General features: G+C 41.8%; 1 protein-coding gene across 1 annotated transcript; it reads right to left on the reverse strand.

The window, feature by feature from the left end:
* Window positions 1-50: 50 nt before the first annotated feature.
* Window positions 51-27,749, reverse strand: LOC111951471 (phosphoribosyl pyrophosphate synthase-associated protein 1). Its single transcript, XM_023969627.2, has 10 exons — window positions 27,125-27,749; window positions 18,545-18,597; window positions 14,955-15,021; window positions 11,148-11,320; window positions 6,218-6,333; window positions 6,014-6,069; window positions 5,727-5,881; window positions 2,646-2,716; window positions 672-818; window positions 51-358 (listed from the first exon to the last, which is right to left on the reverse strand). The coding sequence occupies exons 1-10, from the start codon at window positions 27,205-27,207 to the stop codon at window positions 200-202; spliced, it is 1,080 nt and encodes a 359-aa protein (XP_023825395.1). The 5' UTR covers window positions 27,208-27,749; the 3' UTR covers window positions 51-199.

The raw sequence follows: 27,749 nt of genomic DNA on the forward strand, positions 1-27,749 counted from the left end.
ATGTATTTACCATGCGCATAGTATAGCAGAGTACAGTAAAGGACTATTGGTATGCATGAACAGTAGACATTTATTGAGAATGCAAGATATTTTGTTTTACATAGGAAGTCAATTAGAATGAAAAGAAACAAGTTCCTATGTAACGGAATTGAAAATCCTTGGTCTCACAGTGTGAACACAACGTGTTYGTGCGTGTAGCTCAGTCATCTACTGTGATGTTACGGAACAGGTAAGCCATGGACTCTCCATTGTGGATGCGTCGGATGGCCTCGGCCAGGATCATACTGACGTCCACCGTCTTGATCTTGGGACACTGGAGCTTCTGGACCTCATGAGGGACTGTATTGGTCACCACCACCTGGGGAGGGGGGGGGACAAGAACACAAAATGGAGAGCTAGGTTACAGCAGTGACTATGTTAAAGAAGGCAAAGTTTTTTTTTTTGTGTATGCATTGCATATTACTGTATTTGGGTATCGGTTTGTGTACTTGTCTTTTTAAGAAAGCATAGATTAGTTTGATTTATCCAGCAAAGAGACATAATTCCGACCTTGAGCAGCTTCAAGTATGGGAGCAGCACAGACTACGTACAATAATTGTCAGCTGTGTGGATGTTAGAAAAAAACAGCCATTTCAGGCTTAATAAAAGCCTGCCCGTGTCCTTCGTCTTACCTCGTCGATGGCGGATTCCTCTATGAGTCGCGGGGCCTCTGCTGAGAGCAGGCCGTGTGTCGCCATGATATAGATCTTATAGGCCCCCCTCTCTTTCAGAATCTCAGCCGCCGCCACAAAGTCCTCCACGTCATCTATGATGTCATCCTGAGAGAGGGAAACAGTTATTAGCGTCTACATGACACACGAGCTCTGTCATACAGTATGTCCAAATATATCTTACATGAGGACTTCCTCAGAACAGTGAGTGTTAAACATAAATAGTTTATATACAGTTGAAGGCAGAAGTATGCATACATTTAGGTTGGAGTCATTGAAACTCGTTTTTCAACCACTCCACAAATTTCTTGTTAACAAACTATAGTTTTGGCAAGTCGGTTAGGACATCTACTTTGTGCATGACACAAGTCATTTTTCCAACAATTGTTTACAGACAGATTATTTCACTGTATCACAATTCCAGTGGGTCAGAATTTTACATACACTAAGTTGCCTGTGCCTTTAAACAGCTTGGAAAATTCCAGAAAATGATGTCATGGCTTTAGAAGCCTCTGATAGGCTAATTTAAATCATTTGAGTCAATTGGAGGTGTACCTGTGGATGTATTTCAAGGCCTACCTTCAAACTCAGTGCCTCTTTGCTTGACATCATGATAAAATCAAAAGAAATCAGCCAAGACCTCAGAAACAAAATTGTAGACCTCCACAAATCTGGTTTATCCTTGGAAGCAATTTCCAAACGCCTGAAGGCATCACGTTCATCTGTACAAACAATAGCACGCAAGTATAAACACCATGGGACCACGCAGCCGTCATACCGCTCAGGAAGGAGACGCATTCGGTCTCCTAGAGATGAACGTACTTTGGTGCGAAAAGTGCAAATCAATCCCAGAACAGGAGCAAAGGACATTGTGAAGATGATGGAGGAAACAGGTACAAAAGTATCTTTATCCACAGTAAAACGAGTCCTGTATATCGACATAACCTGAAAGGCCGCACAGCAAGCACTGCTCCAAAACCCCCATAAAAAGCCAGACTACGGTTTGCAACTGCACATGGGGACAAAGATCATACTTTTTGGAGAAATGTCCTCTGGTCTGATGAAACAAAAATAGAACTGTTTGGCCATAATGACTATCGTTACGTTTGGAGGAAAAAGAGGGAGGCTCGCAAGCCGAAGAACACCATCCCAACCGTGAAGCACGGGGGTGGCAGCATCATGTTGGAGTGCTTGGGGTGCTTTGCTGCAGGAGGGACTGGTGCACTTCACAAAATAGATGGCATCATGAGGAGGAAAATTATGTGGATATATTGAAGCAACATCAAGACATCAGTCAGGAAGTCAAAGCTTGGTCACAAATGGGTCTTCCAAATGGACAATGACCACAAGCATATTTCCAAAGTTGTGGCAAAATGACTTAAGGGCAACAAAGTCAAGGTATTAGAGTGGCCATCACAAAGCCCTGACCTCAATCCCATAGAAAATTTGTTGGCAGAACTGAAAAAGCATGTGCGAGCATGGAGGCCTATAAACCTGACTCAGTTACACCAGCTCTGTCAGGAGGAATGGGCCAAAATTCACCCAATTTATTGTGGGAAGCTCGTGGAAGGCTACCCGACACATTTGACCCAAGTTAAACAATTTAAAGGCAATGCTACCAAATACTAATTGAGTGTATGTAAACTTCTGACCCACTGGGAATGTGATCAAAGAAATAAAAGCTGAAATAAATCACTATTATTCTGACATTTCTCATTTCTCATAAAGTGGTGATCCTAACTGACCTAAAACAGGGATTAAATGTCAGGAATTGTGAAAAACTGAGTTTAAATGTATTTGGCTAAGGTGCATGTAAACTTCCGACTTCAACTGTAACACTTTAACTCTTGCTTATTAGCAATAGCTTGGACAATGCAGTTTTTTTTGTCCCATAGGGATCAAAGTTAAACAGAAGAGAGACGATATAATTCTTACAACAATGATAGCGATGCGACCTCCCACATCTCCCACTACAGTGATAGGCGGTTTCTCCTTGGCCATCATTACTGTAAGAGAAAAGGAGAGAGATTGATCATTACTTTCAAACCAGTGGTGCAGAGGAAATGAGGGGGGAAAAAATGACATTCAAATGATTGGGTTGAGGAGAATGAGTAAGAAGGGATCAAGTTCAACACCTGCAAAGACCATCCATGCACGACAGCTCTACCTCAACGTCCACAGACAGCTACAACCCGCTACAGAATAATCCTGAAAACGCTCATTTTGACAGACGGGACAACAACTAGGTGAAATGATTTTGGCCACTGTAAGTATAGGGCAGCTTCAGACATATTGTGATGGTAGCAACACATGGCTCATGAGTATAGAGCTGTCTTCCTTCCCACAAATAAAACATCCGGTTTGGGATTTAGGGATCCACACAGCAACCCCATGCCATGCCAAATCACAACCGACTTCAAAGCAGTGTCCTCATCGTCAGCCCGGAGGCGTCCAACCAGATGTCTGCGTATTTAAAAACTCTCAGGGTTGAATCATGAGGCTCTACTTGGAACTCTGAGGTGTTGACATTAGCAACAAAATAATTTTGTTAAAATATTTTTTTTTAAGGCTTCAGGGAGAGGGGTGAGTTTTTAAATAAACAAGAATCATACCGTTGCTGAAACAGCAAGTYAGCTCGAAAAATTCTAAACTAGGAATTGATCAAGAGAAAGGATGCAGGGGAACAACCAAGCTTGCCATCATGCCTCATTCGGCCTCTGAGGTGCTTGCAATGTTTCCTTCATCTCCATTTGGAGTTATAGACGTAGTTAAATTGCCCAAATGGCATAATGTTTATGGGGAAATGATTGGCTCCATAAAATGTATGCCAATCACCAACCTGGCAGTGGAATACAGTAGGTGCCCTCTGGTAAGCCATATGCATTAGCAGCCCTTTTGTTGGTTGCTTTGAAGGGGTCAAAGGTCAGATAAATGCTACATTTGAGRATGAGAGGCATGTTGAAGGGAATGTTGACAAGCCACACGGTTTCAAACGGGTATTAATTGTAGTGCAACTCCAAAGTATACATGGGAAGAGCCATGTATTTTTCTAATGATGCTTGCATGAATGCATCCATCAGATCCGTATTGCTATCGGTAGGGTTGAATGTGATGATTTTATTCGAATTTTGGAAGTTCACAGTTAATTGTGTATTAGACAAAAGGCATGTAAAATGTCAAAAATGCATCAAGTGAGGAATACCGTACCCTGTAAACTTGGGATGATCTCAAAGACCTTGACACCAATTTGGAGGTGACGAAATCTGCTGTTTTACAGATATCTTGTTTCAATAATCATACCAGATTTGGTGACAGCCAACAGTCGAAACCAGGGGGGGGGGGTCTTCACTGAGGTCCGGGGGCCGCACTTAAAATTGACTACATCTCCTCACCGTCCAATTTAAAAAAAAATTGTCCTCTATCCATCGCTTTTGGAATTTCCAATGCTCCCACGACTGTCTGGCTTTCGTTTCGATGACTGCTAGCAGGCTGAGTAAAAAATGAAAAGACTATAATTGTAGGACCATTATCATTTCTACACAGTTCAGATGTGGTTTTAGTCATTTCAATGTCGACTGAGCTTATCCCCTGAATGTTTATTTATTTTTTACTCAAACACCCAGGTATGTTTGAACCCCTGCCCCCGGTCTAAACACTTAACTGAACTGAGATCTTCACAAAGGGGAATTTAGAAGGTCAGTGCTGCTAGTAATGGAAACTCCCTCGGTAGACATCAACATTACATGCAGGCAGGTATAAGCGATCACAAATAGTATTACAGGATGGGGGTCAGAGGAAGAGAGAGTTGAGCATTACGGTCGTACTTGGGAGCTCTATGCCTGGGAATGAAGCCTGGTGCCTCCCTGTGTCTTCAAAAGATAAACGGTATATGTTAACACTATCATATACAGAGAATATATTTAAAGAAACATACAGACAAACAACTCCGGAACTGAAGACAGGCCTTCTGGTCCTATTTATCCAAGGAACGCAATAAAATAAAGTTTAATAGAAAGAATAACACAGGGGGGAAAAATTTTCTTATTTTCTCAAAGATTAAACGTGTCACTTCGCTCCGTATCTGAATTTAGCTGCTGTTTTGATCATGTCCGTACCCTGTTCCTGTATAAAGGAGGGAGGAAATGGAGAGAAGTACGAGAGAAAATAAATACAGTCGCCGTATAAAAAGGAGGAGAAAAAAGAAAAAGAGGGAGAGAAGAGAAATCCAGAGGCTGTGTGGAGGAGAGGAACGAGGAGGGTAGAGGGGAACGGACGCCTGTTATTGCCTGCAGTATCTCACAGGCATCTGCAGTAGTGTCAGGCTGCTGAGAAGGAGTGCTTTGTTGCTGAACCAACACATACTACAGCCCTGACTGGCTGAACACTCCAGTTGTACACTGTCAGCATGAGGACAATGTGTGGAGGTCCTCTTTGCTACTGGTGCCTTAGGKAATTCAGGGCTAGATATTTTTACAGCATTTCTGTGACAATTGGATTTGTAAAAAATAACTTTCTCTGGGCTATGGGTTGTTATTCGGGCAGATTACCACTTTCCCAGTCCATAAATGTAAAATAGTTTGTTCTCTTTTCTGTAAATACTGTTCCATTCGATCTCTGTAAAGCCGCACTTTGACCCAAATGCCATGTTTTACAGTGGCTCTACAATGGATAGGATCAGAGTCTGGGTGTACGTCCGTTCACAAGTGTATGCATGCTACATGGGAGGCCCATCCCAGTGCCGTCTACTCCCCATAAGCAGTGGGGGTTTAACCCTGCTGTTCAGACTCATTACCTCTCTATGGATTCCTCAGATAGACAGCAGTCAGGGCTCAACTCATCCTGTCCTGACACTAGTGGTTACATAAACCAGCACTGTCTGCTGATTAGGCAGATTATATACATGAGAACAACGCAACAGTGATTTTTGTGTGTTAGGATCAAAGGCAGGAGTATTTTCTAGTGTGTGTGKGTGTGCACACGCAKGKGSGKGKSGGGGGGGGGGGGGGGGTATCTTACATGGCAGCTCCAGACCAGGGTGACCAGAGGTGGTGCGTCCTGAAGACATTGGAGGGGGAGAGTGTCTTCCGTCGGCCATATCAGACTCTGAACACTGGGCCTCCCCGTGCATCACCGCCAGGCCCAGCCGCAGCCTCTCAGCATAGGATTGAGCTCTGGAACACACACACACAAAGGATTTAAATACATACAGAGCAAACACAATCAGCCACAAATCTGCAGCCACAAAACACACTTCACATCATTCACTATCCATCTTGCTGGAAAACTCCCAACCTTTATGTTACCTCTTGGCCGCCGAAGGAGACTTTGCAACGATAATGGCATTTCTGTAGTCTGGAATCTAGAAACAAATAAACAGTAACAAATAAACATTATCCAACATGATTTCACAGTTCAACGCCAGATTAAAACTAAACTTTAGTCAACAAATACATGATATAATGATTGAAATGATACAAGTGACTGGAGAGGATTCTGGGTCGTCTTACTTCCTCCTGGATGTACTGTAGCAGGAAGGGCGAGGCACGCAGGTTATCAACAGGGAAACTGAAGAAGCCCTGGATCTCCTTCTGGTGTAGGTCCATGGTGATGATATGAGTCAGCCCTGTGATAACACCAGAGGGTCAAGCCAGTGGTGTAAAATACTACTTAAGTAGTTTTACTTCACTACATTCCTAAATAAAATGATGTATATTTTACTTCATACATTTCCCTGACACTCAAAAGTACTCGTTACATTTTGAATGCTTAGCAGGACAGGAAAATGGTCCAATTCACGCAAATTTCAAGATAACATCCCTACTGCCTCTGATCTGGCAGACTGACTAAACATAAATGCTTCGCTTGTAAATTATGCCTGCATGTTGTAGTGTGACCCTGGTTATCCTTACATTAAAAAAAAAGAATTGTGCCGTCTGGTTTGCTTAATAAGCAATTTGAAACGATTTATAATTTTACTTTTGATACATAAGTATATTTTTGAAATTACATTTACTTTTGATAGCTAAGTATATTTATAACCAAATACTTTAAAACTTTTACTCAAGTAGTATTTTACTGGGTGTCTTTCACTTGAGTAATTTCCTATTAAGGTATCTTAACCTTTACTCAAGTATGACAATTGGGTACTTTATCCACCACTGGGTCAAGCAACACCCCGGCTAGACTGGCTTGCGCATGTTATAATTTTGTCCATTACCACCAGACACGTGTGTGAAAACCAAGTGTGAATCAATTCTATTAATTTCGGGGCAGATCGAAACAAAAACATTCACAGGCATTTTTCGGTTTGCCTGGGAGATGAACATTGGATTGTAATTTAACCTGACATGCATATGGTCCTCTTTTTAGATGTTAGACCCCGGTAATACAAAATGGTGTTTCTCTACTCTGACGATTAATCCACAGATCAAAGATAACTGTTTCCCTTTTATTATTCTCTCCTCGTTAGACTTTCAAGCACCCACGTGGGTTTGTATCCTTGCGAAAACCAAAACAAGTTCTATTTTAGCGTTCGGCAACACAGACGCTCGTTAACGCACAAGAGCAATGTGGATAAAATGATTGAATAACATTCGTGTACATTTTTTTTGTACACATGCTTGCGCATGCAATGTGCCCGGTCTAGTCAGGGTGTTAGCTTTTACAGGGTGATGCAATAAGTGTTTCCCTACTAAAATACCATAATATGACCGTTAGCTTTTCTGCTAGCTGTATGTGGTGACAGAGTTTACTTGCTATGGTGTAACGTTACCCGGTCTCAGAGCATTTCGTATTATTCTGTTCGTAAATCCAAGACACTCCATCTAATATGTTATGTTTCGTATGGTATTTATTAATTTGTGGTATTTATTAATTTGTGGATGTACATCACCCATTTCATATGATATGGTATGAATTACAATTTGTATTATAAATTCAGGGGGAAAAATAAACATCCCTTTTTCAGGACACTGTCTTCCAAAGTTATTTGGATTTTTACGAATTAACTTCACAGATTTTCATTGTAAAGGGTTTAAACAATGTTTCCCATGCTGGTTCAATGAACCACAAACAATTAATGAACATGCACCTAATGAACGGTCGTTAAGACAATAACAGCTTACAGACGGTAGGCAATTAAGTTCACAGATATGAAAACTTAGGACACTAAAGAGGCCTTTCTACTGACTCTGAAAAACACCAAAAGAAAGATGCCCAGGGTCCCTGCTCATCTATGTGAACGTGCCTAAGACGCCTAAGACAGCGCTACAGGGAGACAGGACGGACAGCTGATCGTCCTCGCAGTGGGAGACCACGTGTAACAACACCTGCACAGGATCGGTACATTCGAACATTACACCTGCAGGACAGGTACAGGATGGCAACAACAACTGCMCGATGCACTGCAGTACTTAGTGTAGCTGGTGGCCACACCAGATACTGACTGTTACTTTTGATTTGATTTTGACCCCCCCTTTGTTCAGGGACACATTATTCCATTTCTGTTAGTTACATGTCTGTGGAACTTGTTCAGTTTATGTCTGTTGTTGATTCTTATGTTCATACAAATATTTACACGTTAGTTGGCAGTGAGAGGACGTTTCTTTTTTTGCTGAGTTTATATGTCAACATAGCTCAAGCAACAGGAAGCGCTCTCATCCATTTATATGCAGACAATACAGTCTTATTCTCAGCTGGCCCTTCCCCGGATTGTGTGTTAAATGCTCTACAACAAAGCTTTCTTAGTGTCCAACAAGCTTTCACCGCCCTTAACCTTGTTCTGAACACCTCCAAAACAAAACGTAATGTGGTTTCGTAATAAGAATGCCCCGCTCCCCACACAGTGTGATTGCTACCTCATACAAGTACTTAGGAGTATAGGTAGATGGTACACATCAAAGCTGCAGGCTAAGGTTAAATCTAGACTTGGTTTCCTCTATCGCAATCACTCCTCTTTCACCCCAGCTGCCAAACTAACCCTGATTCAGATGACCATTCTACCCATGCTAGACTACGGAGATGTAATTTATAGATCGGCAGGTAAGGGTGCTCTCGAGCGGCTAGATGTTCTTTACCATTCGGCCATCAGATTTGCCACCAATGTTCCTTATAGGACACATCACTGCACTCTATACTCCTCTATAAACTGGCCATCTCTGTATACCCGTCACAAGACCCACTGGTTGAGGYTTATTTCTAAAACCCTCTTAGGCTTCACTSCCCCCTATCTGAGATGYCTACTGCAGCCCTCATCCTCCACATACAACACCCGTTCTGCCAGTCACATTCTGCTAAAGGCCCCCATGCAAACACATCCCTGGGTCGCTCCTCTTTTCAGTTCGCTGCAGCTGGCGACTGGAACGAGCTGCAAAAAACACTCAAACTGGACCGTTTTCTCTCCAGCTCTTCATTCAAAGACTCAATCATGGACACTCTTACTGACAGTTGTGGCTGCTTCGTGTGATGTATTGTTGTCTCTACCTTCTTGCCCTCTGTGCCCAATAATGTTTGTACTGTTTTGTGCTGCTACCATGTTGCTTTGCTGCTATGTTGTTGTCATGATGTGTTGCTGCCATGCTGTGTTTTGTCCTACATTTTATTTTACAATCCCAGCCCCCGTAGGAGGCCTTTTGGTAGGCCGTCATAGTAAATAAGAATTTGTTCTTAAGTGACTTGCCTAGTTAAATTAAAGGTTGAATAAAAATAAACTACGAATTTTCAAAACGTACAATATGTTCAGAATTTCCAAAACGTACTATAAAGTTACAAAACGTATGATGCGGTTAAGGTTAGCTAAAAGGGTTAGGGTTAGCTAACATGCTAGTAGTTGAGTAGTTGAAAAGTAGCTTAAATGCTGAAGTTATCCGTGATGAAATTCGAACTCGCAACCTTTGGGTTGCTAGACATTCGCCTTATAACATGCTGACCCGACCGGAAACGTTGTGTGCACGAGCCTCGCAAAATAAATGTAGAAATCCATGTTATACAATTATTGCACCCACACTGCTCACGCGTGCCAACGAGCGTCTGCGACGCCAAGGGCTAAAATAGAAGTAATTCCTATTTCTGACGCAGATCGCGCTGAAAGTCCTGCCTCTCCCATCTCCTCATTGGTTTATAGAAGCAGCTACCCACGTGCCATCTTCTCATTGGTTATACCCACGTGGGTGATTGAAAGACAAACTTTGTTGCCGGTTGTCGTGGTAATACAATGAAAGTTTAGATGCGATCACCATATAAGTTCAAAGATGAAAAAGCCTGGAAGGAGGAGAGATGACTAGAAACGATTCAGTTGGCCATTTTATGTGTGGATTCATTGTCGGAGTAGAGGTCCTTGTGCATTTCAGGTAAAATAACAACTCAATGTTAATACCCAGGACAAATTAGCTAGCAACAGCAAGCTAGCTAAATAGGACAAATTAACGTAAGCTAGCAAGTGCAAGCTAACTAGCTAAATTGCCATACATGTTTAATGCTTTTCGACCTGTCCCCAAATTAATGTCATTGGTTCAGAGTTTGTTTTGATATTTTAACCTGCGTGTCGTGATCGCGTTTGGTGTGGGGGGGGGCAAAATACATTTATGCACGATGGCGCACGCGCGCAGCCGGTTTGGGTTCCGTGTAAGCCCGCCCACCCACCCAACTTCAAATTTTTGCCTTAGACCATCTGTCTTATGTAACCATACGTAACATATCATACAACTTCTGTGTCCGGGATTTACATTTCCTATGTTACGTCTAGTAGATCATCAAGGACAACAACCACCCGAGCCACTGCCTGTTCACCCCGCTATCATCCAGAAGGCGAGGTCAGTACAGGTGCATCAAAGCTGGGACCGAGAGACTGAAAAACAGCTTCTATCTCAAGGCCATCAGACTGTTAAATAGCCATCACTAGCACATTAGAGACTGCTGCCTAAATACATATACTTGAAATCATTGGGCACTAGTAATTGGAACATTAGTTACTTTAATAATGTTTACATATTTTGCATTACTCTTCTCATATGTATATACTGTATCTTAAGTCTATGCCACTGACATTGTTCGTCCATATATTTATATATTCTTAATTCCATTCCTTTACTTATTTGTGTGTATTGTGAAATTGTTAATATTTACGTGTTAGATATTACTGCACTGCTGGAGCTAGAAACACAAGTATTTTGCTACACCCGCAAATAACATCTGCTAAACACGTGTATGTGACTAATAAAAGTTGATTTGAGACCAGGCTGCGTTACCTCACAGTACGTGGTAAAGCATTTTTTTTCATAATAACTACGTGTATAACTCCTACCAAATGATTCATTTGTGTACAACTTATCTTAGCAGTGTTTTAACCATCTTCCTAAAACATTGTAACCATTTATGCAACCATTTTTTTTTATATTGGTATCACAACAAGAAAACCACAGTAGCCATATAGTATCATACCGGCTTTGGCGAGCATGGAGGCCAGCAGCTTGCAGACAATGGAGCCCCTCTTCCTCATCTTGCACTGCTTGCTGTAAGGGAAGTAGGGGATGACCCCAATGATGTTCTTGGCACAGTTAGTCTTGAGAGCGTAGGCCATGACCAGCAGCTCCATGATGGCCGTGTTCACATCTCTGGGCAGGACAAAAGAACCGTTCAAAAGGCAATGGAGACAGACGGACAGAGATAAGATAATGTAATAAGATAAGAAAGAGTGAGATAAAGAGTAGTATGTGTAGATATTTGGATAGAGATAAGATAAGTAAGATAGAGTCAAGAGTAGTTATTGTAGATATTTCAGTAAACTGTTGAATAAAACTGGCTGCTGTGTTATGGTTTTAAAATTTGCATGTCGTAGTAACTGACGTGGTATAGAATTCAAGATGTCGGCGCGTCTCAAGACCACATTGGCCCCACAGAATGTTCATGCTCACAGAGTGAACACTCGTCTTTGTTGAAACACATCCACTACGCATTTGAGTGAGTCTATGACGCTAGTCAGTATCCTACAATGTTAACTTACTTGAGCGCCACACTAATAGTCGTTCCCTAAACCCTGAAGTATAACCTTGAAAGCTTTTGGGGCATTTCTAAATAATTAAACCTCTCAAGATCGTATCGAAGAACGACTCCATTGTTGTAGGGGACTCAGCCAGTTCATGAGAGAACCAGAGGCAAACTTTGTTGGGGACTTGATGCACTCTTACAAACACTATAATTAGTAGCTTAACTCATACAAAGAGTGCAATGAGGTAGTGCCAGAGTAGATTTGGCCTAGGCAGCATCCTGAAACAGCAGAGCCAACCACAATCATTAAAGAGTAACTCAACCCCAATTTCACCCTTTGCCCAACCCTTCATATGTTCTAAAAATGCATTCAGGCGAGAAGTTGTGGTTGGGGGGAATTACTCATAAATATTCATTTCGGGGGTGGGTAAACAGTTATACCTGCTCCCAACACTTTCTCACTAAAGCATCATCTAATAAAGTGATGTGCATTGTGAGCAAATACATCTCTGGACAGTCAGCTCACAGTGGTTAGTCACCAAGTTCCTGACATCTATTGCCACTTGCGGTTTAAGATCGAATCCCCCTTGGGATGCAAACAAATATATATTTTAAATGTGGACACACATTTATTGCAGTATGGCGTTGGGGGAAAAATGCAATCGTCACCTTGAAAATGAAGATTAGGGGCTGAATTCAATCCAACCTGTATTACATTATTTACACAGTAGCTCTTTTTCCAATTGTCAAATTAACTCACAGATTAGTCTTGGGCACCAGGGCCGGCCCGCTCATTAGGTAGGATTAGGTGACCACCTATGGTGTCAGATTGGCGCTATTTTCTGAGCTAAATTGACCAAGATTCACCTCCAACAATACATCACAGAATTCTGCCCAAAAACAATGACAACTTCTCTCAACCTGTGGCATATGGGCTTTTAAAGTGAGCGCTGATGCTGCCCTATGATAAGCAGTGCAAACTTTGTCAAAGGCAGGGACGCAAAATATTTATCTTGTCCATTCCAAGCGCACCTCTCCAGGGCGCTGTTGGAGAGAGACAGCGCTGCGGCGTTCCACCAACATACCATCAAAAGAAATGACATAAATCATGTAGCATATGGTAGAAAGAGTATGTGGCCTTTTCTGTAGCCTACAGGCTGGAGATAAAATGTATGACAATGTAATGAGACGGACACTTTTTACATCATACAGGTTTTTCCCAAATCAAATAGCCTAACCTAAACAGCATTCCAATCAAATAAAGAATGCACTGACATTAACAAACATATCCTAAAAACAGGACAGGTCAAAATAAAATAGACAAATAGGCTACTCAGAATTGCTGTCCAGGACATTCATCCCATGGGCTAAATTTCATGATCAGTGGTTTCAAAGTTTGTATGCGTACATTTTTTACAAGCTGATATTAGTGAAAAATAAAATTCTGTATTTCTCGCTGTGTAAACACATTGCAAATAGGCTCAGGATAACTCCTACTGATAAAATTGGATAGGTGATACAGCTTAAATTGCAAAATGTATAAGTCACAGGAATCAGGACTAATAACGCCAATGCAACGGCCTGTTTCACAAATGATGGGCCTACACCATTGTGGGCTGACATGGTAGGCTACACCCCAGCAAGCACGGACCGACACCGTCTTTTGGACGTCTTTTTTTGGTCCGGTCGTCTTTTTTTGTGTTTTACCAATGGTAGGCCTACCACACAGATGGGCATTCATAAAATTACATTTTAGACAACACTGTAGGCCAGGGATGATTCGTGTCACACTTTTGCCCTAGATAACACATCTGACACCAATAATCAACTAATCATTATCTTCAGTTTAGAATGGAATTAGTTTCAGCAGCTGTGTTGACTAGGGATGTGGAAAAAGTTTGACTCCCCTCCCACCCCCAAGGACTGGAGTTCCCCATCCCTGCGTAGGCTATACCTCAGTAAGCACAGACCGATGCTGACGCCTTTTGGACTTATTTTTTTGTCCGGTCTGGACCAGCCTTTATTTGGAACAAACAGACATCTATGAATTACATCTTGTCAACTTTCATTCAGAACCGAAAACGAACATTATTTCAACGTCCGGAATAGATGTCTTTTTACCTTTCATTCAGTCTGGAAAAATTTATTTTAGACGTCTTTCCAACATTTTTGCTTACTTGGGACTATTCTTGAAGGGGCAGCTATTTTTTTGTCTCGCCTAGGGGTGCAGAACAGGCGAGTAAAACCCTACAACTACTACCAGGGATAAATAAAAATGTATATCTTGCTCATGTGGGATTAGAACTCCCAACCATTGAACTATGAGCCACCAATTAGTCATAGCAGTTGGGAGAAAATATGAGTTGACATGGCCACCATTGTCACCCATTTCTCGTTATGATGGATATACCTACGAATATAAAACGTAAAATCCTCATAGCCCACGTTTTTATTCTTCGTAAAAGCACATAAATGTATGAAACGGTAATCAAAAACATTGAATTTGGTCATATGTGGAAATGTGCCTTACTGCCTTTTGAGTTGTGTACCGTCAGTAGTTTAGTCAAGGAAGCCTCATGCAAAATATATTGGCACACTCCACTTACCAAGACCATTGCAAATAAGGCGTGCTGTCACTTGCTTTAAGTGAGCCTTGAGGTGGTACCAGCCAGCCCATCTAGAAGGGAGTGGATTTCATACCAAACCCCACCCTTGAGATGCTGAAGAGGCACTATATTAAGGTGCCTCCTTTACATTATGATTTCAAATGGTTGAATTTAACCGCTAGATACAAAAAGAGCTAGATTTACTACTAAAATACCTAAATATATCACTTTTGCAATGAACTGTCAAAATGAAGACCGGAATTGATGCGTTTCATTATAAATAAGCCAAAAACATCTGGTTTTCGATTAAAATACATAAGAAATTCAGGAAAGTTACTCTTCACAGGTCAGTGCCCCCTAGCTGGCTGTTAATATTGCTCTCTCACTTCACCAGGCAGCTCCTGCCAACCAATGAATGACATAACCACTGGATGAAAAGATGTTGGTGGAGACAGAGACCCACGGGGGTCAATTCTGACTGATCAGCGATGGATCAACAACGTCTGCCTAATTTCACAAGGGAATACATTTACTTTCCTCTCACCTAGTTTCTAATGATCCATTTGGTGCTGTGGCGATACGGCATATCCAACCAACTAGAATAGACACACTCATTTCAGATGGTGTAGAAGAAAAGACACCCGGATCCTCTCACCTTGGAATGGTCTGGATGATAAAGATGTCTTGACCACGAACAGACTCCTTCACGTCCACCCTGGTTTCTGTAAATAAAAAAAAAGAAGCAAATCAGTTTCAGGAGCAAGTAACCCAACATACAGTATGCCGACCATCATCTACGGTGCATTCGGAAGGTATTCAGACCCCTTGATTTTCTTCATGTTAAAGCCTTATTCTAAAATGTATTAAATGAAGCCTTTATGGTAGAGTGGCCAGATGGAAGCCACTCCTCAGTAAAATGCACGTTGACAGCCTGCTTGGAGTTTGCCAAAAGGCACCTAAAGACGTTCAGACTATGTGAAAGAAGAGTCTTTGGTGTGATGAAACCAAGATTGATCTTTGGYCAGAATGCCAAGCATCTCGTCTGGAGGAAACCTGGCACCATACCTACAGTGAAGCATGGTGGTGGCAGTATCATGCTGTGGGGATGTTTTTCAGCGGCAGGGACAGGATTGAGGGAAAGCTGAACTGACCAAAGTAGAGAAAAATCATTGATGAAAACCTGCTCCAGAGTGCTCAGGACATCAACCCTAAGCACACAGCCAAGACAACGCAAGAGTGGCTTTGGGACAAGCCTCTGAATATCATTGAGTGGCCCAGCCAGAGCCCGGACTTAAACCTGATTGAACTTCTCTGGAGACCTGAAAATAACTGTGCAGCGACGCTCCCCATCCAATCTGACAGAGCTATAGCCGATCTGCAGAGAAAAATGGAAGAAACTCCCCAAATACTGGTGTGCCAAGCTTGTAGCGTCATACCTAAGAATACTTGAGGCTGTAATCGCTGCCAAAGGTGCTTCAAACTACTGAGTAAAGGGTCTGAATACTTATGTAAATGTAATACATTTGCAAAAATGTCTAAACCTGTTTTTGCTTTGTCATTGTGGTATTGTGTATTGATTGATGAAAGAAAACKATTTAATCAATTTTAGAATAGGGCTGTAATGTAACAAAAAGTGGAAAAAGTCAAAGGGTCTGAATACTTTCCGAATGCACTGTATACCAGGGACATTTAACTCTTACACTACGAGGTCCAGAGCCTGCTGGTTTTCTGTTCTACCTGATAATTACTTGCACACCTGGTGTCCCAGGTCTAAATCAGTCCCTGATTAATGGGGAACAATGAAAAGATGCAGTGGAACTGGCTTCAAGGTCCAGATTTGAGTTTAAGGGATCTATACTATAGTTCTATAGTAAGCCTGTAGACTTTATATACACTGAGTGTACAAAACATTAAAGGACATCTGCTCTTTCCATGACAGACTGACCAGATGAAAACTATGATCCCTTATTGATGTCAGTTGTTAAAYCCACTTCAAAATCAGTGTAGATGAAGGGGAAGAGACAAGGCTTAAAAACCCTTCTTTACCTAAGACAATTGAGACATGGATTGTGTATGTGCGCCATTCAGAGGGTGAATGAGCAAAACAAAATATTTAAGTGCCTTTGAACGAGGTATGGTAGCAGGTGCCAGGTGCACTGGTTTGTGTCAAGAACTACAACGTTGCTGGGTTTTTCACACTCAAGAGTTTCCCTGTGTGTGTCAAGAATGGTCCACCACCCAAAGAACATCCAGCCAACTTGACATCTCTGGGAAGCATTGGAATCAACATGGGCCAGCATCCCTGTGGAACGCTTTCGACCCCTTGTAGAGTCCATGCCCCACGAATTGAAGCTGTTCTGAGGGCAAAAGTGTGGGGGGGGTGCAACTCAATATGTGACTCGTTTCCAGAAAAATCCTGTCGCGTCACTACTTCACATGAGGTATTTGAATGTAAAGATTTTTCAAAATGCTTATTTCTGTAATGTGAACTCTCAAGTGCCTTAATAACAAAATTGTATGCCATCTGTAAATACAAATAAAATAGTTAAATTACGAGCCTTGTTGGTTAAGCTATGGAAAAAGACAGGAACCTTTCTGCTAGCCATGATTAGCTGAGATAATGGATGGGCTGGACACGCTTGTTTCTATAACATGAGCTGCTCRGTATGTGTAGGTAATCCTTTCAAACGCTCCTTTTTTGAAAGACTGCAAAGGTGTTGCTAATGTTTTCCACTTTCGTGGGGACAGTTTTGAAATCGGTGGAATGCCCGGTGGAAGCAGWGTATGATAGCTAAGGAAATGGAGAAAATTCTGTCGTTTGATTGCAAATATGCAGAGGGAGTCAAAAAGAGAACGCACAGAAGGCTGTTGTACAAAACACCTGTCTCCGGATTACATCTTCAAAATAAGGTGAACCATGGCATCCGTGAGGGAGAAATGTTAATCTATGAATATGGGTAAGAGAGCCTAGCTAGCTACCTTTTCCAATATTATCMGTTTCTAATTGGCAGAAAATAATTTTCATTGGAAGTTAAAGCGTACTGTTAGCTAGCTAGCTAACGTTAGCTGGCTGGCTGTCTCGCTAGCTAACATTACGTGTATGATCTGTGTAGTAATATTATTCACATCTCAGAGCCATTCGCATTGCTAGCTATAGCCTAATGTTAGCTAGCTAAGTAACATTGAAACTAGTTGGTTAGCTTTAGCTACCTGTAGATTCATAAAGGACAGTAACGTTATGAGTTGGGATTATGGTTCGTTGTCTAAAAAACAATTAAAAGAATTTAAAAAAGGACTCCACTTTGCAAGTAACCTTTCACTGTCGTGTTGACACCTTTGTATCCTATGCATGTGACAAATAAACATTTATTATTTGATATAGTGCGTGGATACCAGAGACAGTAATGTGAACATGACCTGCACCAAAGACAAATTAGGATATAACATTAGRCCAACGAGACAGTGTCCAAGTTATAAAACTATAACCATAAGATATTCTCTAATTAGCTTGCCATTAACTTGTAAATATAGAAACGTTTCTAACAAGCTAGAAACGACCAAAAACATTGTTTAGAAATTTGCTTTTAGTTGCCTGGTTTGCATGAACTAAATTCATTTTTAAACGGATGGGATTATTGGTGTTAAAATACACCAGTTATGCTATTTTGAACCACCAGGGTGCTGATGTCATACAGCCTGTCGTTTTTGTGTTTATACTTTTTCATAACGACAACGATAAGTTTGATGTTGGACGACAATAGAATGTTCATGGTGTCACTGCGACAACTGTATACAGACATGTCAATAGACATAGTATAAACCTTTAGTCTTAATCTTTGTTTAGTACACTACTGTACTCACTCGGTTTAGCACATGGCCTCACGTGAATCCGTAAAGAGATGGGTGGGGCTAAGGCTTAAGAGGGTGTGAACGATAATGAACGGGTGTAGACAAAGAGCTCTCCAATAGGTGTAACAAAACATTTAAGGGCCATTTTATCAAAAGTGGGGTTACATGTTTATCAACTTTCAAAGAAGAAGTACTTTCCCAATTGTTCCTCAACTGTAGTGTATGATACCATTTTCTAGCTCCAAGTTTACTTTTATCCAATGTAAAAAAATATTTTTAAAAATAAAATTTTGCCACATAAGACCGAATCGAGCTGGTCGTTCACATAAGGTGTCCTTAATGTTTTGAACACTGTGTATACTGTATGAAGCTGAAAMGGATAACCTGGCATCTCACCTCTGTTGGACTCTTGGTAAACAACTGACTTTCCCAAGTCTACGCCAAGCCGTCTGCAAGGAGAAGGAAGATGTTAGACAGTAAAAGAACAGGAGGAATGCCCACCTTGTAAGCAACATGCCCAACTGTCATCAATTAYTATTATTAATAAGAATAATGATTATTATTGTGGGTGCTTATATTTGTCCTATTTCATAGAAGTACAATTGTATTATGCACGTGTGAATTGAAAATGTTTTTTTTTTTTGCATATTCAAACTCAACGAGAGAGACAATCAGAGAGTGGGGTCACACCCAGGGTCTGCCATTATCAACGGTGACCCTGGAGCATTTAGGGTTAAGGGTCTTGCTCATGGGCACACCGGCAGATTTTTCACCTCGTCGGCTTGGGGATTCGAACTAGCGACATGTGTTACTGGCCCAACACTAACTGATAGGCTACTTAACTAGTCCACTCATTTCTCATATGCCCTGACCGTACAAAAACATTGAGTGAGAACAGTGAGAATGGCAAAGTGAGTTGTTTATGACATGGCTACTCGCCATCCGCTGAAGTGAAAGCACTGATGTTGGGCGACGAGGCCTGGCTCGCAGTCGGCGTTCCAATTCATCCCAAAGGTGTTCGATTGGGTTGAGGTAAAGGGTTCTGTGCAGGCCAGTCAAGTTCTTCCACACCGATCTCAACAAACCATTTCTGTATGGACCTTGATTTGTGCATGGGGGCATTGTCATGCTGAAACAGGAAAGCTGTAGCGTTAAGATTATCCTTCATTGGAACTAAGGGGCCGAGCCCAAACCATGACAAACAGCCCCAGACCATTATTCCTCCACCAAACATTAAAGTTTGCACTATGCAGTAGGGCAGGTAGTGTTCTCCTGGCATCAGCCAAACCCAGATTCGTCTGTCGKACTGCCAGATGGTGAAACATGATTCATCACTGCAGAGACCGCGATTCCACTGCTCCAGAGTCCAAAGGCGGTGAGCTTCACACCACCCCAGTCGATGCTTGGCATTGCGCATGGTGATCTTAGGCTTGTGAGGGGTTGGGTTAAATGCAGAAGACACATTTCAGTTGTAGAACTGACTAGATATCCCCCTTTTCCTTGTGATACAGCCTGGATTCGAAACAGGGTGTCTKTGGTGACACCTCTAGAACTGAGATGCAGTGCCTTAGATGGGGCTCCCGAGTGGTGCAGCGGTCTRTGTGCTGTTGAAAATATTTTTACCGGAATAAAAGTAATCTACCAGAGACAACTCATTTTTAATTTTATCKAACTAGGCAAGTCAGATAAGAACAAATTCTTATTTACAATGACTGCCTGCCCCGGCCAAACCCTCCCCTAACCCGGACGACGCTGGGCCAACTGTGCGCCGTTATTGGGACTCCCGATCACGGCTGGTTGTGATACACCCCGGGATCGAACCTGGGTCTGAAGTGACGCCTCTAGCACTGCCTTAGACCGCTGCGCCACTCAGGATCCCAAACGGACTCATCTGGCTATAACTGCTGAACATGCCTTACAATAGATATTATTTTGATTGTTTAGGTTCACGATCAGCAACAGTTTTGGTCATTTTGCATTAAACAATTAGTGTATATGCTCATTTTTAGATATACAGGGTAAAGTTGATAATTTCATAATAAGGACAGCAATCACTTGTGAGGCRCACTACATGGCCAAAGCGAGAAGAGAAGATCTCTCTGGTAGAAACCATTCGACTTTGAGATGGGTGGAATCCAGTTGTGCCATACACGAAGTGTACAAAACATTATGAACACCTGCTCTTTCCATGACAGACTGACCAGGTGAATCCAGGTGAAGCTTATTGATGTCACTTGTTAAATATACTTTAATCAGTGTTGATAAAGTGGAGGAGACTGGTTAAAGAATGATTTTTAAGCCTCGAGACAATTGAGACATGGATTGTGTGTGTGCCATTTAGAGGGTGAATGGGAAAGACAAATATTAACAAACCATTGCTCTTAATGTTTTGTACATTCAGTATATATTCATTGACTCATAATTTGTAAACAATAAATATTGAAACATTCCTAGCCCGGACACTTAATCTGCAAAAATGACAAGTTTAATTAGTGGGTGATGGTGATTTCAGAACCAAAGTGGGGGGGGGGGACAAATAGACTACAATGTCCCCCCTAATCTGATAGGTAATGCCTAGTCTCCCTTATGGGTCAGATCAGGTGCCTACATAGTACATACATCATAGACATACATCATTTACACACACAGTCAGCTCATATAGATAGTTACACTTAACTACACAATTTCCCCAAGAGATTGCCCTTCCTTTTAACKTACATTCTGACATCAGAAGCCCTCAAAGATAAGATGCAGTCTTTGTGAGCCAGCAGTGTCTGCCTTCACGGCCCATTCYTCCTTGCTACACTTGCTGACTATTGACCCGTTGCTAAGCCCAGACCCCCTTGGTTACTGTTGTGGACAACATTTTCCCGGGAAGCCCAATTTCCCCCTTCTAACCACTGGCGAAATCTCACAATTATCTCACTGTGTTTTTAATACGCAATGAAATTAAACACACACCGCCCCTTGCTAATCGAGAAACTCTTGGGTATGTTTTGGTGGCYTGTTATTATAATTGCTTCTTGGGAACCTGGTAAAAGTATGTTTGTAGTGTGGCTARCCACTGAATGGCTCTGAATTCATTGTCAACATGCTGTCAAAGCTACAACCACTTGGCGCAAACCAGWTCTCTCAAATTGTATCCTATTGTCGACAGCAGATGCGAGTTGTATTAATAACATGGCGAACTTACCTAGTTAATAAACATCGCAAGAACAAGTTAAGTGGCTAGCGTTAGCAACGTTTGGTGGTCAATGAGACAGAGCTAGCTAACCAGCTGAGCTAGCAAACAATAATAATAATAAGTATAATTTCGTATTCAAAAAAATACTCCCAACAGGCTCTGCATTTGAGGAATCACAGTAGCAAGTACCCCTGGTACACTGTTAAATGATTTAGCCATTCTARCAATTCATTTTTTGAAGAAAGCAAAAATTTTCCCCAATGCCCTGACTGGCTTTCATTGGTTTCAAACAGACTCGACAACGTACAACAAACTTTTGCATATATCGTTTTGGTACGTTTCATTGAAAGTGGCTAATATCGCATTGATTTGATCACAATTGCCACAGTGAAGGGAAACGTTGATTGTGTTAACTAATGGATATATATGCGCTAAACTACAGTCATGTTTGACAAATATGATGTAGGATAATTAATATTAACGTCTAAAGGCTTGATTCTGTCATACTCGAGGCACTGTTCGCAAAGGCCAATGCCTGTTGCCCATTCCAACATCACCCACCTTGCAATCTGAGCAGAGGCAGTGAACCTTTTAAAATTATTTTATTTCTTTAGAAATTATTTTAATTATTCAAAATGTTATCCCCAATTTCATGATATCCAATTTGCGATCTCGTCTCATCGCTGCAACTCCCCAACATGCTCGATAGAGATGGTTGAGTCATGCATCCTCCAAAASATGACCCGCCAAACCGCGCTTCTTAACACCCGTCCGCTTAACCCAGAAGCCAGCTGCAGCAACGTGTAGGAGGAAACACAGCTCAACTGACGACCGAAGTCAGCCTGCAGGCGCCCGGCCCGCAACAAGGAGTCACTAGAGCGCAATGAGCCAAGTAAAGCCCCCCGCTGGCTAAACCCTCCCCTAACCACGCTGGACGCTGCCTTATGGGACTCCCGGTAACGGCCGGTTGTGACACAGCCTGGGATCGAACACAGGTCTGTAGTGACGCCGCAACAACTGTGATGAGGTATCTTAGACCGCTGCGCCACTCGGGAGGCCATGGCAGTGTACATTTAACTCTAAAACCTGGACTTTTTGACATTTTATGAGGCATGTCTTCCCGCGTTCTGACCATAAGAATGTTAAGGGGATTCTTTCATAAACACTTCCTCATATGCCATTGAAACCAGTATTTCTTTCATGTTCTCAACACAATCCTAGTCAGAGTAACAACCCATGCAGTGTGCTTTGGAGAGCGGGGTTTYCCCGCTAATTGCATTTTTGGAACATTCATGCTTATAGCATACTGCCCTGTGTGCATTGCTGCGCTTATAATGTGAAGAAATGGACGAATAGTTTATCAACATTTTAAGCTAAACGTTCTGATCTGTTGCATCAGCCTCATTGCTTTTWAAAGTATTTTTTAACGTACACTGGCTGTATTAACTTGAGATCCTTTGTCCAACAACTGTCCCAGAGTCTCTCCTTGGAATATTTATTTATAGCACCGAATGACAAGCCGTCCAATGGAATAARTAAACCTTTGTAATGTGGGGATAGTAGATTGACATAGGTTAGTGCTTTTGCTGTTTTACTCATCTTGGCTGACGAAAAGTAAATGTGGACGGTTCTTCTAACATCTTCAATATGCACCTCGGAATTTGATAAGAAAGACGTTCACCGTTGCATCCCCGATGTGTCWGTCTTCACTAGTAGCCTACTTCAGAGCTGCGATGCCTGTGAGGACACGATCACGTGACGGGCATTTGGCTAATAAGAATTGAGATATCTGAGAGAACCGTGTGAGTGAGAGGTGYTTCGGAGCACTTTGGCTGCMRGGCATGGATTTTTTTTAAGGGGCATTACGGCCACACAAGGGCCGTCAATGCCGCYGGGAAATTTTAGGCCTGGTCAGCAGGGCTCTAAATTAACATTTTGCTGTTAGGAGCACTACGAAAAGTAAGGCCCACCACATTCAATTTTAAGAGCACTAGAWTAAAAATAAAATAAATCTTGATTGAGATACAGGTTATATTGGGCCTATAGGTACTTTTGAACACTAAAGTGGTGGTGTAAAGACATTTCTTTATTATAAAAGCTCAAATGTTTATATGAATACCTGTTATTTGTGGAATATTAGGCATCTACATTGTGTAAACACAATTGTGCTATTGAGATGCATTACATTGAAAATTGTCCACCATCTCTAAAAATGTCAGGTGCAAGAGATGTCATTCATTCTTTGCTATGATCATTGATATCCTGAAGAAGCTATCCCTTCTCTCTCTTTGCCCCAAAATGTTTGGATATACTGGTAAAGTTACATTATTAGCTAGCTAGTCAATGATGTAACATGACTGAAAAAAGTGTAAACAAACGGTGAGTAGTTTTATAAGGCCCACAACATGGTTAATGAATGATCCACAATGGGAAGATAACGTTGCACCGGTGTGGTGAGAGAATTCGAGCCGATGGAATACGACTATACGAGTGCTTATTTCAAAGAGCGCTCCGTAGTGCAGAGCAGGCATGTTGGACTTGGATATTTTTAATATGGGAAGAACAGCCTCTCATTTTACAATGGGTCAGTGTGGTTCTGTGGTTGCCTAGTTATTGCGAATATACTTTTGTGTATACAGTTGAAGTCAGAAGTTTACATACACTTAGGTTGGAGTCATTAAAACTTGTTTTTTCAACCACTCCACAAATTTCTTGTTAACAAACTATAGTTTTGGCAAGTCGGTTAGGACATCTACTTTGTGCATGACACAAGAATTTTTCCAACATTTGTTTACAGACAGATTATTTCACTTATAATTCAGTGTATCACAATTCCGGTGGTTTAGAAGTTTACATACACAAAGTTGACTGCCTTTAAACAGCTTGGAAAATTCCAGAAAATGTCATGGCTTTAGAAGCTTCTGATAGGCTAATTACATCATTTGAGTCAATTGGAGGTGTACCTGTGGATGTATTTCAAGGCCTACCTTCAAACTCAGTGCCTCTTTGCTTGACATCATGGGAAAATCAAAAGAAGTTAGCCAAGACCTCAGAAAAAAATGTGAGACCTCCACAAGCTGGTTCATCATTGGGAGCAATTTCCAAACGCCTGAAGGTACCACATTCATCTGTACAAACAATAGTACGCAAGTATAAACACCATGGGACCAAGCAGCCATCATACTCTCAGGAAGGAGACACGTTCTGTCGCCTAGAGATGAACGTACTTTGGTGCAAAAGTGCAAATCAATCCCAGAACAACAAAGGACATTGTGAAGATGCTGGAGGAAACAGGTACAAAAGTATCTATATCCACAGAAAAAGGAGTCCTATATCGACATAACCTGAAAGGCCACTCAGCAAGGAAGAAGCAACTGCTCCAAAACCGCCATAAAAAGGCAGACTACAGTTTGGAACTCCACATGGGGACAAAGATCGTACTTTTTGGAGAAATGTCTTCTGGTCTGATGAAACAAAAATAGAACTGTTTGGCCATAATGACCATCATTATGTTTGAGGAAAAAGGGGGAAGCTTGCAAGCCAAAGAACACCATCCCAACCGTGAAGCACGGGGGTGGCAGCAACATGTTGTGGTGGTGCTTTGCTGCAGGAGGGACTGGTGCACTTAGCAAGGAAAATTATGTAGATATATTTGAAAGCATATATTGAAGCAACATCTCAAGACATCAGTCAGGAAGTTAAAGCTTGGTCGCAAATGGGTCTTCCAAACGGACAATGACCGCAAGCATACTTCCATAGTTGTGGCAAAATGGCTTAAGGAGAACAAAGTCAAGGTATTGGARTGGCCATCACAAAGCCCTGACCTCAATCGGATAGAAAATGTGTGGGCAGAACTGAAAAAGCATGTGCGAGCATGGACACCTACAAACCTGACTCAGTTACACCAGCTCTGTCAGAAGGAATGGGCCACAATTCACCCAATTTATTGTGGGAATCTTGTGGAAGGCTACCTGAAACGTTTGACCCAAGTTAAACAATTTAAAGGCAATGTTACCAAATACTAATTGAGTATATGTAAACTTCTGACCCACTGGGAATGTGATGAAAGAAATAAAAGCTTAAATAAATCATTCCCTCTACTATTATTCTGACATTTTACATTCTTAAAATAAAGTGGTGATCTAACTGACCTAAGACAAGGAATTTTTACTTGGATTAAATGTCAGGAATTGTGAAAAACTGAGTTCAAATGTATTTGGCTAAGGTGTATGTAAACTTACTAAAAGCTAAAAGAAAGGAACATGGTGGATAGATAAATGTGTCATTGTTGCAAAGTATTTCTAATCTAAAAATCAGATCTCTTAAAAGTTTTGTTCACTGTTGTTCTATTATCTATACAGTAGGCCATAATTGATTTTGGCCCAATATGCCAGGCATATTCCCACTTTCAAGGAGCTTTCCATTTTGATTGGATTATTTTGCTTAAACTTTTAGGCCAACCTATAGAAAAATAAAACAACTACGCATCTCTGCCCAGCCAGGCAAGAGTGGCCAAATGGGTGTTTAGCATCCCCAGTGGCTCGCTGCAAGCCTGCTTTACAGGTACCTTCGCAATGGCCAAACTCCTGTTTCTAAAAATGATGTAGCCTTTTTTGAAATGATGAGTGCTAACATTCACCTTTTTTTTTTACCCCTTTTTCGTGGTATCCAATTGGTACTTACAGTCTTGTCTCATCGCTGCAACTCCTGGTATGGACTCGGGAGAGGCGAAGGTCGAGAGCCGTGCGTCCTCCGAAACACGACTCAACCAAGCCGCTCTGCTTCTTGACACAATGTTCCCTTAAACCGGAAGCCAGCCACACCAATGTGTCGGAGGAAACACCGTACACCTGGCGACCTTGTCAGTGTGCATGCGCCCAGCCTGCCACAGGAGTCRCAAGAGCGCTATGGGACAAAGACATCCTTGCCAGCCAAACCCTCCCCTAACCCGGACGACACTGGGCCAATTGTGCGGCGCCCCATGGGTCTCCCGGTCGCGACTGGCTGCGACAGAGCCTGGACTTTAAACCAGTATCTCTAGTGAATGAATTTTCTGACCAATGCATGTTACATTTGGATCGGTTTGGAGTCCGCGGACCGATGCACTTGTATCTTAAACATGTGAATCGGAAAAACGGAGCAGTCTGGGGCCAGGGCAGCAGCTGTAACTGCTCCTATGTTTGAAATACTGTTTGCCGAGAATGGGATCTGTTTGTTAGCCCAGTTTGCTTGAAGTCTCTTAAAGTTATGTGAGACATCATCCTCGCTCTCATCCTTGCAATTTTGAGTGGCAGATCCTCTGGAGTCTAGCGACCTGAAAGTAGACTTAATAGGCTGCTTTTACACAGACAGCCCAATTCTGATATTTTCACACTACTTTTTTTTTTAAGGAGGGGGGCAGTCCTGTCCCTTACTTATTTTATTGTTTATTGGATATAAGAGGAACGTTTTTGCTGAAAGAGCACTGGGCCCGATTCAAACCCACACTGGCAGCTGTGCATGTTCTCTAGAAGCAGCGGCCTATACCACTAGACCAGTGGTTCCCAGGGGTACTTGGCCTATCCACAGGGGGTACTTAAGAAGACTCATGAGACCATAGGCCTACTGCTAAAATGCACGAGGGGGTACTTCAAGGGTACTCCGGCAGAGCAAAACTCAGTTGGTTGTACAGTAACAGCAAAAGTTTGGGAACCACTGCGCTAGGACATCACKAATTTGTCTTAACTACGTTCAAAATCCAGTTGAAGAGAAAAACATGGAATGAGGGAGTTGCAAGAGATTCATTTACTTACTCTGTGATCTTCTTGGCGAGCTCTGTGCATGCGGTGGTCGAGTTGGCAGAAAATACACGGTACCCACTTTTTGAGATATTCATTTTTGAGTGACTATAGGAAAACTTTGAAGTGTGAGAATGACAGACGAGAGTTGAAGCTCAATAAAAGTCAATAACCACGTATTTTGCCTACTCACATGGACAATATCGACTATAAATTCAGGATTTAAGAACACGGAAATACGTCGAATGAGTGCGGAATGTTACAAAATCTCAAAGCATAAACCCTGGCCTACATGTAGCTAACCTACATAACTGGCGTAAGTAAACAAGTCTATTTATCGATCGCAGTCTGACTGGTCTAACAAACTAGAAAACGGATAAACTGAGTTGTTCCACATCCGCACATAGATCTGAAAGCTACTCTATGAAAAACGCGCTCCACCTAATTCTTCAATTTGAAAAATATTTTTGCAATAGAAATACACTATATCAGACTCGTATAATCTCAAAACGTGTATACAATGTTGCTTCTATCGTAGCTAATGTAAACTTTGTAGCAATGAGGTTGCATCAAAGAAAAGAAAACGAGTAATTTCATTGGGTAGCCCAAGATTAACATATTGGCAGTAGAATAATCCAAT

Source organism: Salvelinus sp. IW2-2015, linkage group LG1 (assembly GCF_002910315.2).
Source record: "Salvelinus sp. IW2-2015 linkage group LG1, ASM291031v2, whole genome shotgun sequence".
Taxonomy (NCBI): domain Eukaryota; kingdom Metazoa; phylum Chordata; class Actinopteri; order Salmoniformes; family Salmonidae; genus Salvelinus; species Salvelinus sp. IW2-2015.

Bases quoted from the DNA above. Each gene is read 5' to 3' on its own strand.
- LOC111951471 (XM_023969627.2), bottom strand. From the start codon at position 27,207: ATGAATATCTCAAAAAGTGGGTACCGTGTATTTTCTGCCAACTCGACC. The intron at 11,321-14,954 runs GTGAGAGGATCC...TGTCCTGCCCAG, and splicing joins ATCATCCAGACCATTCCAAG to AGATGTGAACACGGCCATCA. The intron at 2,717-5,726 runs GTAAGATACCCC...TTTCTCTTACAG, and splicing joins CCCTGGTCTGGAGCTGCCAT to TAATGATGGCCAAGGAGAAA.